Consider the following 22,229-nt stretch of genomic DNA (forward strand, 5'->3'; position numbering starts at 1 on the left):
GAATAAACACATTGACCAATTTGGCTTTGAACCAAATAGCCTTTTCGGGAGCGGATAGCTGATAGATTGTGATTTTATTATGCAATTTTCATATTTGCATATAAGTAGAAGCTTTTTAAATTAATTTGTAAGTACACATTTGTACACAATTCATCCTAAGAGACAAACTGCCCACTAGCCTCCATAAGTATTGACAAACAAAACTTTATTTTTATGTCAGCGCTGGAACATCTATTTTTTGAAAGGCAAAAAAACATTAAGGGCTAGATTACAAGTTGAGCGCAAAATATCGCTTCTGTGAAAGCTATATTTGCACTCAACTTAGTAATAACAGTGCAGGCAAATGTGTGCTGGTGTTGAAACTGAGGTGCAATGCGAATGTGACCTTGCGTTAGCATTGCACGGAAGCATTGCGCTCACAAGGGTGCTTTTCCATAGGCTCCAATGGAAGCCTCGTTCTCATGCTGTGAGACAGGGCATGACAACTAGCGCAACAAAGGGGGTAAGTTGCCCAGTGATGGGGAGCAAAGTGTAAATATATATGCATATATTTATGTGTTAAGATGTGTATATACACATATTAGCACATAAATATATATGTATATAAGCATATACATATATATTTATAGAGAACACACAGTCCCTATAGACCGCAATGTAAAGGCACTTTTCAGTGCCATTTTTTTCTAATACCCCACACCTGCCAACTTTAGGCCCAAAAAACTGTTTAGTGCAGTTTTTCTTTTTTTTAATGCTCCATTTTTATTAATTTTTTAAAAGGGACCTCACGTGTTATTTTGGGGGTAAATGGGGGACATTTAAAAAAAATTAACCAGAGGTCTGACCCCTGGTTAATTTTTTGAGTAAAGAAAGAAAAAAAAAAAAAGAAAAAAGAAAAAAGTACTAATGGCACTGCTGAGGGTAAAAGGTTGGGGTAGCCTATAAATCTCTAGAATTAGAGATAGATTCTATGTACATTTGTATCTGTAAATCTAGTTTAATTACCGAATGGCTGAGGTGCTGTGCACTTGTATACTGAGACACTCTAGATCAATCCTTGGATTGAAAAAATTGTGCACCTGAATAGCACTCTTACCCCAATCTGGAGCGGCAAGATTTGGACAAAGGCTGAGTAACTATAGAGTGGGAGTGCTGAAAAGTATTAAAATATAACTTTTATTTGAAAATTTAAAATAAAAAACCAAAAACACACACATACATCTACATATATACAATGTTAAAAAATACAGGGTTTGGTCGGATTTATCTTAATCCAATGTATTCTATTTTAGATAAAGTAGTGATATCTTAGGTTTTGAAATGATTATTTCAGAGTCAGTTTTTCATTTAAAGTTAGTATAGGTCTGATATAGCGTATGTAATACGTGGTATTTATACACCTTATACCACTGTACCGATGACTCTGTTATTTCTTGTCTATTGTGCTTAAGTTACAGTCAGTCTTGTCTTGCGTGGTAATACGTGATTATGTGTGGTATTATATGACCCTATATCACTGTATTGAGGACTCTATTGTTCCTGGTATATTGATCTTAAGTTATAGTCGGTCTTGTCTTCCTAAGTTCTTTGTTGAACATACATGAAGTAGTACAATTTTGTAGAGACTAGTTTAAACGTGATATGCGGCGGAGTCTAATTTGTCTTATTATAAATATTGATGTTTTGGACTTTGCACATTAGATATCACTGTTGTTACCAGAATGATTTTTCAAATATGAAATGGGTGATGTTCTGTATTTAAAGCTTTGCTTACAGTAGTCAGCTGATTCTTTTGCTAACAGCTACTATCTTGATATAATATAAGTTATGCCTGATATATTCTCTGGCTGTTAGATTGAACTGTGGTAGCTGCTATCTAAGTATGCTAGTCCCAGTTACTCAGCATATTATTGGATTGTCATACTACGTTCTCAAACGCTTTGAAAAGCATATATGTATATAGTTTCTTAAGCTCTTTGCTATTGGTTTTGCTTAGTATCTAGAGCTTATCTAAAGTCTCTCACCATATATTTAGTAAAATGTTCTTTAATGTTTGAAAGTGTGTATAGAGAAGTTAGAGTGGATTGCTGAGACTTAGCTGGATAGAATTGACTGTTTCTATCAAATCAATTATTTTTATCTTTCTTATGATTTTGCTAGTTCACAGTAGCAATGTGCTTTGACAAACTTTTTGTTATTTAGTTCATCAGTTATATGGCAAACTATTGTTAAGCTGCTTATATAAATGTGCCAGTAATATCACTTTAATTATTCAAACTACATAAATTGCCTTTGCTAATATATTGTGGTCAACATTGAATTTACTTAAAAATGGATATTCTCAATATCAAATGATCCAAAATGGATCCGGTATTACTACTGGTTTTAGCGTTTTTTCTACTAGGTTCTATTATCACGTATATTTGCTGTGATAAATATTAGATATGTATAATCGCAGACAACTTTTGAAAGCAGTAATGCAAGTATTAGCACTATAACTTTGAGTTGGATTGTATCCTGTCTTATATCACCGCTGCTTAATTTAGCGTTAGAGAGGGTACGCTCTTACATTGTAGCACAATATAGCTAATAGTGTCAAATTTCTTTGCTATATCATCTTTCACTCAGTTGTTCTAACTTAATATAGATGCGGCTTACAGCTTGGCGTTTTTCGTATTTTTCAAAAGTTAAGTATTGGGGTATTATATTTCATTCCCCCCTTCCTCTTACTAGTATGCTTTTTACAACGCCTTACTTATAATTGCCGGTTAAGAGTAGTGTCTGATATACGGTATTAAATCAAATCCTATTTCAGGGATTGTTAGCTCAATTCTGAGGTACCACTACTTGTATTTTTAAATTATAGACCAAACATCCTGCTATTTAAAAAATGTTAGGACGCATTCATAGCAAACATTTCCCTAACATGTTTCGCCACTAACGTGGCTTTTTCAAAGGGTACGGCGCGGCCAAAATTGTGTCTTTTTATTGGCTCGCACTCCTTCTCCTATTGGTAGTTGTTTTGACGAATACAGAGGTTCGTTACAGGGAGCAAATCACTCGCTGCTAGATGTTTTGTACTTATGTAAAGCGAAGTGTTATTGGGAAGGACTGTTTTCTCATTCTAGCCTTACGTATGCTTAGAGATTCTATGAATCAGAGTTAATATGCAGATTAAGAGTGCAAGTAAAACTGTTATTGTACTGTTGTGTTCTTTATTAAACGGTATGGCATATTCTTAAAATTTTAGCCCAGAGTTTGTCTTTTTATTAATTATGGACTTTTTACGCTTCCCGTATGTTATTTTGTACTAACAAATAGTTCTCCAATATACTTTGAATGTCCTGTTACTGTACAGCCTTTCTCTAAAGGGCTGGGATGATAGTAAATATTATTTTTGACTTATAGTTAGTATTTGTCTGATGGTGGGAATTAAATGTTTCATTAAAATTACAAATATTAATAAAGATCAATTGGGCCATCTTTATTCTTGTCCTCTTAGTTTGAATATTTCATATATTTTTTTCCTTTTTCCCACTAACCAATTCCCAAATGTTGATGTTTGTAGATACCTTTATTTATAGTAATTTTAGTAGTTATCTTGGATAATTAATTCTCAGACGATGATGTGCTGAGTTGGGACAATAGGGGAGAAAATGTACTTTTGCAAAAACTTTTGAACATTTGTTCATAACCTGGATCATTTTTGAGGTTTTGCACCATTAATTATAAATATAGTACATTTTGGAGCATGAAAATGCTAGGGCTAAATTACTGTATAGATCCTAACGGTTTATGTATTGCATAGATAGTAGGTGCCTGTTCTTGAGATAGTGTTGGTGAAAAAAGGTGCTTCGACGGTGACTAAGTGCTTTTGTTTGGAAAAGTGTTAATAAGTGACGTGAGAATTAAGATGATAATAATGATGTTATATGAAAGCTATGGTAAAAAATAATAATACATGGGAATTCTTGTAGGATTAATTATGTGGTAGCCTGCTGACTTACAGCTTATACCTAGCTATATTATTATAATAATTTAGATCTATGGTCTTCTGTACGTGTCTGTTGAAGTTAGAAATTATTGGCTCTTATTTTTGTTGTATAGGAACATTACATGGATATACGAGTACTGCATATTTAAATGTTAAGTTATTGGTGTTCAAATGTTATTGTGTCGTGATCTCTCTTTAAGTGAATGGTGGCACTGAAATAAACAAAATATTGTATCTCTGTACTTCATAATTCTTGTGAAGTGATAGATTGTCTAAGTATTAGGGTAGAATAAAAATGTGAAAATCATATTGATTGTGATCTTATGTGAATTCCTAAATTCAAGGGGAGTGTTGAATTAAAGCGAGGGAGTGTTGGGTTAAAATTATAATGTGTAATAGCAAGGTGAGTGACAGTTAATCTGGTCTTTTAATAATAGTGAATGTGTGGCAATTGTGCCAATTGTGATGGGTATGGTTGATAGATTTTTTTATCGATTCCTCAAATGCTCAAAAGAGTTCTATTTTAATTCTTATTCTATTAGTCCCTTGGTTTTATCATCTTATTCATATTCACAAATATGAGAAATAATTATTGTGCTCATTTACGCCATTGGGTTGTATGGAGTTGAGTAGATAAATCCATCTACTTTCGTGCTGAAGTAAGCTTGTTTCTTTATCTCCTCCTCTGATTCCGAAGTTGACTTTCTGTATACCACAACATTTTAACCCTTCAGACTTTCCTTGATGAAATTTGTAGAAGTGATGGGCTACTGATGAGATAGTCTTCTTGTTTTTTAAGTCTTTAGCTGCATTTTTAATATTGCGTACATGTTCCTGTAGCCTCGTGCGTAATTTACGTGTCGTCATTCCTACGTAGATTTTCGAACATTGACATTGTAGGACATAAATTACGCCGGTAGTGTTGCAATTAATAAAGGATTTGATTGGATGTTTTTTATCAAATCTGTCTGTAATTGTTGTTGTTTTTTTCAAGTATTGACAGCTTATGCAGTTCCCACATGGGTAGGAACCAGCCTGTATACTGTTAATGGTCTTTTTCTTTTTACTGGTATAGTGGCTAGGGCTTACTAAGTCCTTCAGATTCTTTGTACGTCGATAACTGACATCTACTTTGGGTCCTATGAACTGACCCAAAACATTGTCAGATTGCAAGATATGCCAGTGTTTATTGATTATTTGGATTACATCCTTGCTTTGTGCATTGTAAGTTAATATTAATCTGGTTTTGTTATCTTTCGTACGAGTCTTGGGTTTCAATAAATTCTCTCGGTTAGTTTTTCTTGCCTTGTTTTTTGCTTTTTTGATTAGGGATTTACTGTACCCCCTCTGGCTAAGACGATCTGTTGTTTCCTGTGCTCTGACTTCATATAGATCTGGTTCTGAACAGTTTCTTTTCACCCTTAGGAATTCTCCAGTGGGGAGGGATTTAATCGTGCTTGGTGCGTGTGCACTTGTATTGAATAAGATGGTATTGGTAGCTGTTTTCTTTCTGTACAAGTCTGTCCCCAGCATGTCATTACTTTTTTTGAAAATTCTCAAATCCAAAAATGAGATTTCCGTTTGGCTGGATTCATATGTTAACTTGATGTTCAGAGGGTTTTGGTTCAGAATCTTTAGGAACATGTCTAGTTTTTCTTTGGGTCCTTCCCAGATTAACAGGATGTCATCTATGTATCTTAGCCAGAGGGGGATGTGTTGAGTGAACTCATCATTTTCATGAATGAAGACAGTGTTGTGCTCCCACCAACCTAAGAATAGGTTGGCGTAGGTGGGTGCACAAGCTGTCCCCATCGCTGTCCCCCTTGTTTGTAGATAGAATTGGTTGTTGAAAACAAAATAGTTCTTTTTGAGTACAAATTCAAGCAATTTCATCACGAAATTATTGTGATTTTCATCCTCTTCTGTTCCCAAATTCAAATAATATTGTACTGCTTCCAGTCCTAGTTCATGTTTAATGCTGGTGTAGAGGGCTTCAACATCTGCGGTGACAAGCCAAGATGTGGGTCCCAGTTGGATGTTTTGTAAGTGCTGAAGTGTCTCCATTGTATCTTTTATGTACGAAGGGATTTCTGTAAGGAATTCCCTTAGTCGTTGGTCAATATATTTGCTTGCTTTCTCAGTTAAATTTTCGTTGCCCGATACTATGGGGCGGCCTGGTGGGTGCTTCGCATTCTTATGCACCTTGGGGATTAGGTAAAAGGTGGCCACTTTCGGATGGTTTACAGTCAGAAATTTTCTCTCTTTTTCATTAATAATGTTGTTCAATTTGGCTTGAGTGATGAGATCTTTATATTGTGTAAGAAATTGTTCTGTTGGATTGCTCCACAATTTTTTGTAGCATGTTTCATTTGTTAACTGTATGTTAACTTCTTTTAAATACATCTCTGTAGGCCATAAGACAATATTGCCACCTTTGTCCGCCTGGCGGACTATTACATCTTCCCAATTTTGAATTTCTGCTAGTGCACGTTTCTCTCCTTTAGTTAAATTAGATATAGGTGATTTCACTTGTAAGTTGGATATTTCCTTGCAGACGATGTTGTTAAAAATTTGAATGCTAGGGCTTGTGGAGGATTTGGGTATATACTTGGATTTATTGGTTAGGTTATTTCTCCAATTTGTATTGTCCTGAGTTTCATTTTCTTTTAGTAAATCTTCCAAATCTTGTAATAATGTTAGATCTTCTATAGTCCATTCTAAGTCTGATTCTTTCTGATTTTTGGCATCTGCGTATTGTTTGCGTAATAATAATTTTCTTAGGTATAATTGTATATCCTTTATATTCTCAAACTTGTCAAGTGAAGTACTAGGGCAGAATGATAGGCCTTTAGTGAGCAAGGATAGATGGTCTTCTGACAACATTTTTTTGGATAGATTTAACACTTTCATTGTTTCATTTTGATTTTGGAAAAGGGACTGGGGCTCCTTTTGTAAGGCTTGTTGCTGTGTCTGGTCTCTCTGATGTTTCTGGTTCTTGTTACTTTTTTGTTTGCCCCCCCTACCTCTTCTGGTGGGTCTGGGTTTATGTTGGTACCTTCCTCTAAAAAACCTTTCCTTTTTCTATTTTCAGATTGTGCTGGGGCAGATATGGTAGATCTCTCAGGGGTTCTTTCATCTATGGGGTTATCTGATTCTTCTCCCTCTGTTTCTGTGTCACTTTGTATAATTGTCACTCTTTGCCGGTTTGTAGAGGTATTTGAATTGAATTTTCTTTTCCATCTGTATACCCTGTTGTTTTGGAAATCTTCAACATCTCTGTTTAGTTTCCCCATTTTGGTTTGTTTGATTTCTGCCTCATATCTGTCAAGTTCTTTTTGGTATTTTTTATAGGAGGTTTCAAAATCTTTAAGTGTCTCAAATTGTTTTAGTTGTTCATTTTGGGATTTTATCAGTTCCTCTAATCTGTCAAATTCTGCAGTGTCGTGTTTGATGAGGATGTTCATAAGTTTATTAGAGCACTCGGACAGAGCTTCTTCCCATTCTATAGTTAATTCTTTTTGCTTGAACTCAAATGCGGGGAAGAGCTGTATTCTGAGTCCTCTAGGAATCAGTTTTCGTTCTATATACTTATCAAAGAAATGGTGATTCCACCAAACTTTGTCTTGTTTGTAAAGATTTTTGTGGAGTTCACGTAGCAGTTGATCCAATCTATCTGATGTTGGTTCTGTATTTTGTGACTGTGTTTCACTGAAAACCTCTTGGAAATCTGTTAAACGTTTATTATTTCTAGTTATCCTGTCCTGTTCCAATTTATTTGCCATTTTAATTGATATATAGTATTCACAAGTGCGTGCTCTATTAGTGTGACCTAGTTTACTAGGTAAGCGATTCAACAAAGAAAGAAAAAAGTACTAATGGCACTGCTGAGGGTAAAAGGTTGGGGTAGCCTATAAATCTCTAGAATTAGAGATAGATTCTATGTACATTTGTATCTGTAAATCTAGTTTAATTACCGAATGGCTGAGGTGCTGTGCACTTGTATACTGAGACACTCTAGATCAATCCTTGGATTGAAAAAATTGTGCACCTGAATAGCACTCTTACCCCAATCTGGAGCGGCAAGATTTGGACAAAGGCTGAGTAACTATAGAGTGGGAGTGCTGAAAAGTATTAAAATATAACTTTTATTTGAAAATTTAAAATAAAAAACCAAAAACACACACATACATCTACATATATACAATGTTAAAAAATACAGGGTTTGGTCGGATTTATCTTAATCCAATGTGTTCTATTTTAGATAAAGTAGTGATATCTTAGGTTTTGAAATGATTATTTCAGAGTCAGTTTTTCATTTAAAGTTAGTATAGGTCTGATATAGCGTATGTAATACGTGGTATTTATACACCTTATACCACTGTACCGATGACTCTGTTATTTCTTGTCTATTGTGCTTAAGTTACAGTCAGTCTTGTCTTGCGTGGTAATACGTGGTTATGTGTGGTATTATATGACCCTATATCACTGTATTGAGGACTCTATTGTTCCTGGTATATTGATCTTAAGTTATAGTCGGTCTTGTCTTCCTAAGTTCTTTGTTGAACATACATGAAGTAGTACAATTTTGTAGAGACTAGTTTAAACGTGATATGCGGCGGAGTCTAATTTGTCTTATTATAAATATTGATGTTTTGGACTTTGCACATTAGATATCACTGTTGTTACCAGAATGATTTTTCAAATATGAAATGGGTGATGTTCTGTATTTAAAGCTTTGCTTACAGTAGTCAGCTGATTCTTTTGCTAACAGCTACTATCTTGATATAATATAAGTTATGCCTGATATATTCTCTGGCTGTTAGATTGAACTGTGGTAGCTGCTACACAACAAAAATAAGAGCCAATAATTTCTAACTTCAACAGACACGTACAGAAGACCATAGATCTAAACTATTATAATCATATAGCCAGGTATAAGCTGTAAGTCAGCAGGCTACCACATAATTAATCCTACAAGAATTCCCATGTATTATTATTTTTTACCATAGCTTTCATATAACATCATTATTATCATCTTAATTCTCACGTCACTTATTAACACTTTTCCAAACAAAAGCACTTAGTCACCGTCGAAGCACCTTTTATTCACCAACACTATCTCAAGAACAGGCACCTACTATCTATGCAATACATAAACCGTTAGGATCTATACAGTAATTTAGCCCTAGCATTTTCATGCTCCAAAATGTACTATATTTATAATTAATGGTGCAAAACCTCAAAAATGATCCAGGTTATGAACAAATGTTCAAAAGTTTTTGCAAAAGTACATTTTCTCCCCTATTGTCCCAACTCAGCACATCATCGTCTGAGAATTAATTATCCAAGATAACTACTAAAATTACTATAAATAAAGGTATCTACAAACATCAACATTTGGGAATTGGTTAGGGAAAAAGGAAAAAAATATATGAAATATTCAAACTAAGAGGACAAGAATAAAGATGGCCCAATTGATCTTTATTAATATTTGTAATTTTAATGAAACATTTCATTCCCACCATCAGACAAATACTAACTATAAGTCAAAAATAATATTTACTATCATCCCAGCCCTTTAGAGAAAGGCTGTACAGTAACAGGACATTCAAAGTATATTGGAGAACTATTTGTTAGTACAAAATAACATACGGGAAGCGTAAAAAGTCCATAATTAATAAAAAGACAAACTCTGGGCTAAAATTTTAAGAATATGCCATACCGTTTAATAAAGAACACAACAGTACAATAACAGTTTTACTTGCACTCTTAATCTGCATATTAACTCTGATTCATAGAATCTCTAAGCATACGTAAGGCTAGAATGAGAAAACAGTCCTTCCCAATAACACTTCGCTTTACATAAGTACAAAACATCTAGCAGCGAGTGATTTGCTCCCTGTAACGAACCTCTGGATTCGTCAAAACAACTACCAATAGGAGAAGGAGTGCGAGCCAATAAAAAGACACAATTTTGGCCGCGCCGTACCCTTTGAAAAAGCCACGTTAGTGGCGAAACATGTTAGGGAAATGTTTGCTATGAATGCGTCCTAACATTTTTTAAATAGCAGGATGTTTGGTCTATAATTTAAAAATACAAGTAGTGGTACCTCAGAATTGAGCTAACAATCCCTGAAATAGGATTTGATTTAATACCGTATATCAGACACTACTCTTAACCGGCAATTATAAGTAAGGCGTTGTAAAAAGCATACTAGTAAGAGGAAGGGGGGAATGAAATATAATACCCCAATACTTAACTTTTGAAAAATACAAAAAACGCCAAGCTGTAAGCCGCATCTATATTAAGTTAGAACAACTGAGTGAAAGATGATATAGCAAAGAAATTTGACACTATTAGCTATATTGTGCTACAATGTAAGAGCGTACCCTCTCTAACGCTAAATTAAGCAGCGGTGATATAAGACAGGATACAATCCAACTCAAAGTTATAGTGCTAATACTTGCATTACTGCTTTCAAAAGTTGTCTGCGATTATACATATCTAATATTTATCACAGCAAATATACGTGATAATAGAACCTAGTAGAAAAAACGCTAAAACCAGTAGTAATACCGGATCCATTTTGGATCATTTGATATTGAGAATATCCATTTTTAAGTAAATTCAATGTTGACCACAATATATTAGCAAAGGCAATTTATGTAGTTTGAATAATTAAAGTGATATTACTGGCACATTTATATAAGCAGCTTAACAATAGTTTGCCATATAACTGATGAACTAAATAACAAAAAGTTTGTCAAAGCACATTGCTACTGTGAACTAGCAAAATCATAAGAAAGATAAAAATAATTGATTTGATAGAAACAGTCAATTCTATCCAGCTAAGTCTCAGCAATCCACTCTAACTTCTCTATACACACTTTCAAACATTAAAGAACATTTTACTAAATATATGGTGAGAGACTTTAGATAAGCTCTAGATACTAAGCAAAACCAATAGCAAAGAGCTTAAGAAACCATATACATATATGCTTTTCAAAGCGTTTGAGAACGTAGTATGACAATCCAATAATATGCTGAGTAACTGGGACTAGCATACTTAGATAGCAGCTACCACAGTTCAATCTAACAGCCAGAGAATATATCAGGCATAACTTATATTATATCAAGATAGTAGCTGTTAGCAAAAGAATCAGCTGACTACTGTAAGCAAAGCTTTAAATACAGAAGATCACCCATTTCATATTTGAAAAATCATTCTGGTAACAACAGTGATATCTAATGTGCAAAGTCCAAAACATCAATATTTATAATAAGACAAATTAGACTCCGCCGCATATCACGTTTAAACTAGTCTCTACAAAATTGTACTACTTCATGTATGTTCAACAAAGAACTTAGGAAGACAAGACCGACTATAACTTAAGATCAATATACCAGGAACAATAGAGTCCTCAATACAGTGATATAGGGTCATATAATACCACACATAACCACGTATTACCACGCAAGACAAGACTGACTGTAACTTAAGCACAATAGACAAGAAATAACAGAGTCATCGGTACAGTGGTATAAGGTGTATAAATACCACGTATTACATACGCTATATCAGACCTATACTAACTTTAAATGAAAAACTGACTCTGAAATAATCATTTCAAAACCTAAGATATCACTACTTTATCTAAAATAGAATACATTGGATTAAGATAAATCCGACCAAACCCTGTATTTTTTAACATTGTATATATGTAGATGTATGTGTGTGTTTTTGGTTTTTTATTTTAAATTTTCAAATAAAAGTTATATTTTAATACTTTTCAGCACTCCCACTCTATAGTTACTCAGCCTTTGTCCAAATCTTGCCGCTCCAGATTGGGGTAAGAGTGCTATTCAGGTGCACAATTTTTTCAATCCAAGGATTGATCTAGAGTGTCTAATTTTTTGAGTACCAATTCTTACCGCAAGCTTGCGGTAGCAATAACCAGCCAATACAGGTGAATTTGGCTGTTTGCTGGCACGCCATAAATTAGCACTCCACTTGTAATCTAGCTCATAAATTCTGATAATTTTTAAAATACTGTATTTAATACGCAACAAATAAAACATGCCCGTGCCTTTAAATGTGATATGGCACATGTACACAGTGATTCATACTGTTAAAAGAATTACTAACACACTAAAGTTAATTCTCAAGAGCGAGCATGGATGACGTATAGAGCAGGTAGGACCACTCTTACGTATAACATTAAAAAAACAGGTAGCGAGCAGAGGGTGGAGGAACCTAAAAGATGGTATGAACAATAAAAGATTAAAATTGCTAAAATAATAACGAATGAAAAAAAAAATAAGTTAGCCACTACATATAATGTTAGTATGGGAATCCATGGCATAAAGTATATGAAACTTTATTTTCACTTTAAAGGGACAGTATACTGTAAAATTGTTTTCCCTTAATGTATTTCCAATGACTTGTTATACCAGCTGCAGAGTATAAAATGTATGAAAAATGGCTTCTTTAGGTATATTTGTGTAAGTGAAATAGCTAGTTTTGTTATTTGAAACCACAAAGCATTAAAATGGGTTGAGCTTGCAGGTAAAAGAAAATATCATTATTTTATCACTTTCTGTACACACTCATTCTTTCTTGTCTCATATCTCTCTGTATACCAAAGCCTAATGCTTAGAGAGAACAATGGAAAATTAACATTTTATTACTTATCTCTCCATCACCCCACTGGGAGTGTAATTTCTTCTGCTGGCTGTGTTTACATAGTTTCTCAATAGCCTATACCATTGGTTTTAAAACCTGTTCTTATGCCTCCCTAACATGTCAGATATTGAGGATATCTGAACTGGAGCACAGGTAAAATACTCAGCTAATTAGTAAATATGGTTATTTTACCTGCTCTCACCCAAGGTAATCCTGAAAAGCTGGCCTGTTGGGGAGGCCTGAGGACAGGTTTGCAAACCAGTGACCTATATTTAAAGTGATATGAAAAACAAAATTCTTCTTTCATATAGATAGAGCATGCAATTTTAAACAACTTTCTAATTTACTTCTATTATCATTTGTTCTCTTGGTATCAGTTGTTTAAAAGCAGGGACATAAGCTTAGGAAACGGCCCATTTCAGGAGCACTATATAGCAGCAGTTTTGCAAGAATGTTATCCATTGGCAAGAGCACTAGATGGCAGCATTTCTTGCCATGAAGTGCTCCAGATGCCTACTAAGGTATCTCTTCAAAACAGAATATCATGGGAATTACGCAAATTTGATAATAGAAATAAATTGGAAACTTAAAAAAAAAAAATTGTATATTCTGTCTGAATCACAAATGAAAAGTTTTGCCTTTCATATCCCTTTGAGTATAGAACTTTTCAGTAGGTAGGGATACCACAAAGCTATTTCAAATGCTGAAATAAGGGTAAAAGAGCTACTTTTAAACAATTTAATACACTCATTCAGGTAAAATGGATCATTGGGAACAAATTAAAGGGGTGAAAAATTTAGGGTAAACTGTCCCTTTAAATGTGCTTCTCTAACAGGTTGATAAAAATACAAAATCCAGTCTAATAACCACGTTATACTTAATCAGGTCACTGTTAATGGATTATCTGGATAGCCCCATGCATATTTCAGGCATTCTTCATTTCCTTGATTGTATTTGTCCCTTACCCTTTTACTGGAAAGCAGTTCCATGTGTTATCTGGTAACAGGAGAAGTAATATTCTGCAATGTACTTAATCTTTAGCCTTCTATCTTTCACCTTTAAAGGGACATTAAACTGGTGTTGGGCACAACTTCTATATAACGGCTGCTACTCCCCAGGCGATTGTTTTTTTCCTTCAGTGACAGAAACTTTCTTCATAGCTGTTCTCTTATTTTAATCCTTTGAAGGTGTCGGTTGGTGAAGTCCACATTATCATGCTTGGTGCCGCCATCATGAAGATCCTGTATTCTTGCAATCTGTGATAGAAGTGGAGAGAAATTAGATTTTTTTTTTACGGCTATATTTTGCGTTGGCTTTAGTACACACAATACAAAGTGGGAGATTTACATTTTGCAGTTTTCTTTGCATAGTTTAAAAGTTACACAACATATATAAAAAAGAATACATAAATAATTTAGAGCAATACCACCGCTGGCCTAGGGTTGCCAGATGTCCTGTATTTAACCAAACAGTCCAGTATTTCAGAAGGTTGTCCTGTAAAATCTTCACAAAAATACAGTTTGTAAAGTCCCTGAGTGCTAGCTGAATATATGTAAAAGGCCTCATATGCCTCAATGAATTACAAGTATGGAGCAGAAGTGAGGGGCAGTCAAGGTGGGTCAATTCCCTACCATTTGCACCTTACTGGCAAACACAGAAGTAACATTTTTTATTTGTATGTTACTGGCAGCCGGGGGGTAAATCACTGTTTACTTGTGAAAAATATACATGGTGGGATCAAGAGTGGGAACTAAGTTAGAGATTTGGGGGGACATTGTGTGACCCCCACCAACTATCATGCTCAGTCACCTACAGATTGATCAGTATTTTTGTGGGGGACAGCTGGCAACCCTAACCACTACAAAAATGTAAAACTCACGCTGTGTACCATGTACTCTAACCTGAAGCACAAAATACAGCTGTGAAATGCTCACAACATCACCAATCTGTGAATATGGCCAAGCTCTGTCATGGGGTGCACAAATACCTATATTCCAAGATGGCGGCGTTCATTGTAAACATGCAGAGCTTTATCAACCATCACCTGTAAGGGATTAAAGTAAAATAAGGGCTTTGAAGACAGCTGCAGGCATAGGAGTAAAAGAAAAACAGCAGTTGATCTTCATTATCTTAAATAAATGCACCCCTTTTTGGAAAAAAAAAATATCTTAAAGGGATATGAAACCCAAAAATATTCTTTTCTTTTTTAAACAGAGCATACGTTTTTAAAAAGGTTTCCAATTTATTTATATTATCAAATTTGCTTAGTTCCCATGATATTCTGTATTGAAGAGATACCTAGGTAGGCATCTGCAGCACTAAATAGCAGGAAATAGTGCTGCCCTCTAGTACTTTTGCAAATGGATATCATTGTTGCAAAACTTCTGCCATATAGTGCTCCAGAAATGGGCCAGCTCCTAAGCATACATTCCTACTTTTCAACAAAAGATACCAAGAGAACAAAGATAAATAGAAGTCAATTAGAAATTTGTTTAAAATTGCAGGCTCTATCTGAATCATGAAAGCAAAATAGTGGGTTTTATATCCTTTTAAGAATGTATTTTACTCCATGCTTGTTAACATTTTTATAATTTTGTTACAAACAAACTAATTTGCTATAATAGTAACAGATTAAGAACCGTTTGATGTTTCAGTGACATAAACAAACCTGCAATGGATAAATAAAAATCAGCATTAAAAAAAGCCAAGTTACAAAATGTTCTGTGCTGTAAATGATGTAGAATTGTCAAATGATTTTATGTCATTTAGGTTCCTAATTAAATATGAGTGATTTGGATTATTAAAGTATATACATACGACTAACAAACATAGGTAGATATCATTTCTTAAGAATTCCTTATTTTTCCTAATGCAGATTTCTTGGAGCAGTCTCCGTAATGAATATTCAGCACTAAGCGCAGCACAGCTCAACCACTTGTTAAGAAACTATCATCTGGGGGTCGGGAGATCTCATCCAGCTGCTTGGGACCCCCCTGAGGAGGAAAAGGATTTGATCACAAATAGTGAGTTCAATGAGTACAGCCTGACCTTCTCATTTCCCTGCTGTGTTTTGGGTCTCTTTGTCTCATAATACTTAAGCCCATTCTCCTTCAGTAAACATTTATGTGCAGCTGGAATATTTCAACCATTTTAAAGGGACATTGTATAAAAAACAACAACTTGTGCATATGAGGCAGCATTTAAATGTTATGAGCTATATCTCTATAGGCTGAACTTGATAAACCTCTGTTTTCTTTCAACCTCAACTACTGTTATTTGACTGGGTAATGCTATGTAAAAGATATTTAAAGGGACAGTAAAGTCAACATTTCTTTCCTCACAAAGGGCCAGATTACAAGTGGAGCACTAAATATCACTTTTGCAAAAGCAATATTAGCGCTCCACTAAGTAATACCAGTGCACGCTAATGTGTGCTGGTATTAAGAGAGGCAGCGTTCGCAGTGCTTGGAAGCATTGAGCTCACGAGAGCGCACTTCCATAGGCTCCAACGGGAGCCTCGTTCTGATGCTGTCATACACAGCATAAAAACTTCAGCGGAGCGAAGGGGGTAAATAGCGCAGCGATGGCAGCATATTGTAAATGTATATCTATATGACACAGTTCCCATAGATCGCAATATAAAGGCACCCCACAGCCACCGATTTTAGCCCCCAAAAACTGCTAATTGAAGTTGTCTTTTTTCTTTTTTCTTTTTTTTAATTCTACATTTAAAAGAAAAAGAAAACTAACACTTTATTTTGGGGGCATTTTGGTGGACATTTTGGGGGCAAATTAGTGCTCCACTTGTAATCTAGCCCAAAATGTTTAATTATGCATAATTAAAACATTTTGCAATATACTGTCATTATTTATTTTGTCTGTCTTTCCTTGAATTTAACCGTGAAACTGGTAGTGTTTCCAGTGCCTGAGGGGCTAGAGTGCATCCTGTGGAATGCAGAAGTCTCACCCTCATACATGTGATTGGTTAATATGTGCAGGAACTTGTTTATATCAGTCACTAACATCTAAGAGGCCTGCATAACAAGGTGTATTCTAACAAACATGATTGTAAATGATATTAAAGCATTTATTTTGCAATGCCGTGAATACAATTGCTGCTGCATAAATAAAAATGAACTAGTCCCTTTAAATTTAAATGAACAGCTCTATTGGTTAAGAGGAACACACCTCTACACTACTTCATCAATTACTGTTGGGAATATCACTCCTGGCCAGCAGGAGGAGACAAAGAGCACCACAGTAAAGCTGTTAAAGGACCAGTCAACACAGTAGATTTGCATAATCAACAAATGCAAGATAACAAGACAATGCAATAGCACTTAGTCTGAACTTCAAATGAGTAGTAGATTTTTTTTCTGACACTTTTAAAATTTATGTCTTTTTCCACTCCCCCTGTACCATGTGACAGCCATTAGCCAATCACAAATGCATACACGTACCATGTGACATCCATCAGCCATTCACAAATGCATACACACTTATTCTTGCACATGCTCAGTAGGAGCTGGTGGCTCAAAAGGTTTAAATATAAAAAGACTGTGCACATTTTGTTAATGGAAGTAAATTGGAAAGTTGTTTAAAATAGCATGCTCTATCTGAATAATGAAAGTTTAATTTTGATTGAGTGTTCCTTTAAGTATCATTTCCCTTCCGACAACTCCAGTCATTCTCTTTGCCTTCAGTGCAAGGAGGAGGTGAAGATTTGGTGTCTGAAGAAAGATTCTTTTTTTCTCCATTTCCCTTTGGTTGAATGACTGAGGGTTGTGGGAAGTGAAGTGATACTTAACAGCTTTACTGTGGTGTTCTTTGCCTCCTCCTGCTGGCTAGGAGTGATATTCCCAACAGTAATTGATGAAGCCGTGGACTCACCATATCCGGAAACATAAAAATTTATCAGGTAAGCATAAATTTTCTTTTTATATCACCAACATTTTACGCAAATTAGAACAATATAAACTAGGTCTATGTGTTTAACCCCCGCAAAAGTGTTAAATTCATAGATAAAATGCCGCAAAGGAGCCACGAGTATTGCAACTCCTGAGCGTTAAAATGCTGGCCGTTAGGGAGTGTGGGTGATTGCTGCACCTGATTGGTTTACTGATTGGTTTCTAACAAGAGGAACTTTATATGGGTGGGGGAACACAGGTAGAAGTGAATGGGACTCTAATAATGGCTAATGCTAAAGAACTACTATTACATATATATATATATATATATATATATATATGTGTGTATCTGTGTGTGTGTGTGTCTGTGTGTGTGTGTGTATATGTATATATATATATATATATATATATATATATAGAAGAGAGAGAACAGCACCCCTGAGATAGAACAAAAGCTAGAATAACTTCCATGCCTGTTCATTTCTATTGCAACTCAGGGTGCACGCTCTTTTAGCACACTATCTGCTAGATTTGGAGTTTTGTCGGTAAAGAGTTGCGGTGCTAACAAGCCTTTTTCTTCCAGCGCACCCTTAAGACAACGCTGGTATTACGAGTTTTCTGAATGGCTGCGTTAGCCTCAGAAAAGTGAGCGTTGAGCCAAATTTAGCTCCACTTCAACCCTCAATACCAGCGTTGCTTACGGTAGCGGTAAGCTGGAAAAACGTGCTCATGCACGATTTCCCCATAGGATACAATGGGGCTGAGCTGGCTGAAAAAAAAGCAGCGTTCAGCTCCTAACGCAGCCCCATTGTTTCCTATGGGGAAACACTTTCTAAGTCTACACCTAACACCCTAACATGAACCCTCTAAACACCCCTAATCTTACACTTATTAACCCCTAATCTGCCGCCCCCGCTATCACTGACACCTGCATTATACTATTAACCCCTAATCTGCCGCTCCGGACACTGCCGCCACCTACATTATAGCTATGAACCCCTAATCTGCTGTCCCTAACACCGCCGCCACCTACATTATAGCTATGAACCCCTAATCTGCTGTCCCTAACATCGCCGACACCTATATTATATTTATTAACCCCTAATCTGTCCCCCCCCCCCCCCATGTCGCCGCCACCTACCTACACTAATTAACCCCTAATCTGCCGACCGGACATCGCCGCCACTATAATAAATGTATTAACCCCTAAACCGCCGCACTCCTGCCTCGCAAACACTATAATAAATTTTATTAACCCCTAATCTGCCCTCCCTAACATCGCCGCCACCTACCTACAATTATTAACCCCTAATCAGCCGCCCCCAATGTCGCTGCTACAATAATAAAGTAATTAACCCCTAAACCTAAGTCTAACCCTAACCCTAACACTCCCTAAGTTAAATATAATTTAAATAAATCTAAATAAATTTACTCTAATTAAAAAAAATATTCCTATTTAAAAATAAATACTTAGCTATTTTAGGATTTATATTTATTTTACAGGCAACTTTGTATTTATTTTAACTAGGTACAATAGCTATTAAATAGTTAATCACTATTTAATAGCTACCTAGTTAAAATAATTACAAAATTACCTGTAAAATAAATCCTAACCTTAGTTACAAATACACCTAACACTACACTATCAATAAATAAATTAAATAAATTAACTACAATTAGCTAAACTAAACTATAGTACAAAAAAAACAAAAACACTAAATTACAAAAAATAAAAAATATTACAAGAATTTTAATCTAATTACACCTAATCTAAGCCCCCTAATAAAATAAAAAAGCCCCCCCAAAAATAATAAAATTCCCTACCCTATACTAAATTACAAAAGTGATCAGCTCTTTTACCAGCCCTTAAAAGGGCTTTTTGCGGGGTATTGCCCCAAAGTAATCAGCCTGTAAAAAAAAATACAAGACCCCCCAACATTACAACCCACCACCCACACACCCCTACTCTAAAACCCACCCGACCCTACCTTAAAAAAGCCTAACACTACCCCATTGAAGATCACCCTACCTTGAGCCGTGTTCACCCAGCCGGGCACCACTGGTCATCCGATCCTTCCAGAAGTCTTCATCCGATGGGGCAGAAGAGGACATCCGGATCGGGAGAAGGCTTCATCCAAGCGGCATCTTCTATCTTCATCCATCCGGCGCGGAGAGGGTCCATCTTCAAGACATCCGACGCGGAGCATCCTCTTCTTTCCACGGCCGATGACTGAATGAAGGTTCCTTTAAATGATGTCATCCAAGATGACGTCCCTCGAATTCCGATTGGCTGATAGGATTCTATCAGCCAATCAGAATTAAGGTAGGAAAAATCTGATTGGCTGATGCTATCAGCCAATCGGATTGAAGTTCAATCCGATTGGCTGATTGGATCAGCCAATAGAATGCGAGATCAATTATATTGGCTGATCCAATCAGCCAATTGGATTGAACTTCAATTCGATTGGCTGATAGCATCAACCAATCTGATTTTTCCTACCTTAATTCCGATTGACTGATAGAATCCTATCAGCCAATCGAAATTTGAGGGACACCATCTTGGATGACATCATTTAAAGAAACCTTCATTCAGTCATCGGCCGTGGAAAGAAGAGGATGCTCCGCGTCGGATGTCTTGAAGATGGACCCGCTCCGTGCCGTATGGATGAAGATAGAAGATGCCGCTTGGATGAAACCTTCTCCCGGTCCGGATGTCCTCTTCTGCCCCATCGGATGAAGACTTTTGGACGGATAGGATGACCAGTGGTGCCCGGCTGGGTGAACACGGCTCAAGGTAGGGTGATCTTCAATGGGGTAGTGTTAACTTTTTTTAAAGGGGGGATCGGGTGGGTTTTAGAGTAGGGGTGTGTGGGTGGTGGGTTGTAATGTTGGGGGGGTCTTGTATTTTTTTTACAGGTAAAAGAGCTGATTACTTTGGGGCAATGCCCCGCAAAAAGCCCTTTTAAGGGCTGGTAAAAGAGCTGATTACATTTGTAATTTAGTATAGGGTAGGGAATTTTATTATTTTGGGGGGCTTTTTTATTTTATTAGGGAGCTTAGATTAGGTGTAATTAGATTAAAATTCTTGTAATATTTTTTTATTTTTTGTAATTTAGTGTTTGTTTTTTTACTATAGTTTAGTTTATTTAATTGTATTTTAGTTTACATCATTGTAGGTAATTTATTTAATTAATTTATTGATAGTGTAGTGTTAGGTGTATTTGTAACTTAGGTTAGGATTTATTTTACAGGTAATTTTGTAATTATTTTAACTAGGTAGCTATTAAATAGTTATTAACTATTTAATAGTTATTGTACCTATTTAAAATAAATACAAAGTTGCCTGTAAAATAAATATAAATCCTAAAATAGCTACAATGTAATTATTAGTTATATTGTAGCTATATTAGGGTTTTTTTTATAGGTAAGTATTTAGTTTTAAATAGGAATAATTTATTTAATTTTAGTAAATTTATTTAGATTTATTTAAATTATATTTAACTTAGGGGGTTTTTAGGGTTAGGGTTAGGGGTTAATAACTTTATTATAGTAGCGGCGACATTGGGGGCGGCAGATTAGGGGTTAATAATTATAGGTAGGTGGCGGCGATGTTAGGGAAGGCAGATTAGGGGTTAATAAAATTTATTATAGTGTTTGCGAGGCGGGAGTGCAGCGTTTTAGGGGTTAATACATTTATTATAGTGGCGGCGATGTCCGGTCGGCAGATTAGGGGTTAATAAGTGTAGGTAGGTGGCGGCAACGTTGGGGGGGACAGATTAGGGGTTAATAAATATAATATAGGTGTCGGCGATGTTAGGGACAGCAGATTAGGGGTTCATAGGTATAATGTAGGTGGCGGCGGTGTCCGGTCGGCAGATTAGGGTTAAATCATTTTATTATAGGGTTTGCGATGTGGGGGGCCTCGGTTTAGGGGTTCATAGGTAGTTTATGGGTGTTAGTGTACTTTGTAGCACTGCAGTTAAGAGCTTTATGTTCCGGCGTTAGCCCATAAAACTCTTAACTACTGACTTTTTTTTGCGGCAGGAGTCTTGGAGGTAGAGGCTGTACCGCTCACTTCTTCCAAGACTCGTAATACCAGCGTTAGGCAAATCCCATTAAAAAGATAGGATATGCAATTGACGTAAGGGGATTTGCGGTAGCCTCGAGTCGCGGAAGAAAAGTGAGCGGTACACCTGTACCTGCCAAACTCGTAATACCAGCGGGCGTTAAAAAGCAGCGTTAGGACCCCTTAACGCTGCTTTTTAAGGCTAACGCAAAACTCTAAATCTAGGTGTATGTCTTTTCACAGAGAAAAAATATCCTGTAGCATATCAGTCTGACCCTGCCCAATGACAGTCCAGCGCCGAAATACCAGACAATTCTTCTCTGAACAAGAGAAACAACAACCCCAGACGATCGTTTCAGCCTTCTGTGGGCCTCATCAGTGAGATGCAGTTGAATCTCTCTAAGGGCATGTGTGCACGGAGTCCACGTCTGGTTGCCCCATTACTCTTAGGGAGACCAAGAGTAATTTGCATAAATATCAGAAGAGAGAGAGCAGCACTGCTGAGATAGAACAAAAGCTAGAATAACTTCCATGCCTGTTCATTTCTATTGCAACTCAGGGTGCACAGAAGGCCGAAA

General features: G+C 36.0%; 1 protein-coding gene across 3 annotated transcripts in view; it reads left to right on the top strand.

Annotated features, from left to right (window-relative positions):
• RASIP1 (Ras interacting protein 1) overlaps nucleotides 1–22,229 on the top strand; it is a 189,639-nt gene that overhangs the window by 144,878 nt on the left and 22,532 nt on the right. For all 3 annotated transcript variants that reach the window (XM_053690637.1, XM_053690638.1, XM_053690639.1), the window contains exon 11: nucleotides 15,554–15,701. In XM_053690637.1, the coding sequence (XP_053546612.1) occupies nucleotides 15,554–15,701 (148 nt within the window). The remainder of the gene's footprint in view (nucleotides 1–15,553; nucleotides 15,702–22,229) is intronic.

This window comes from Bombina bombina, chromosome 8, assembly GCF_027579735.1.
Source record: "Bombina bombina isolate aBomBom1 chromosome 8, aBomBom1.pri, whole genome shotgun sequence".
Taxonomy (NCBI): Eukaryota; Metazoa; Chordata; class Amphibia; order Anura; family Bombinatoridae; genus Bombina; species Bombina bombina.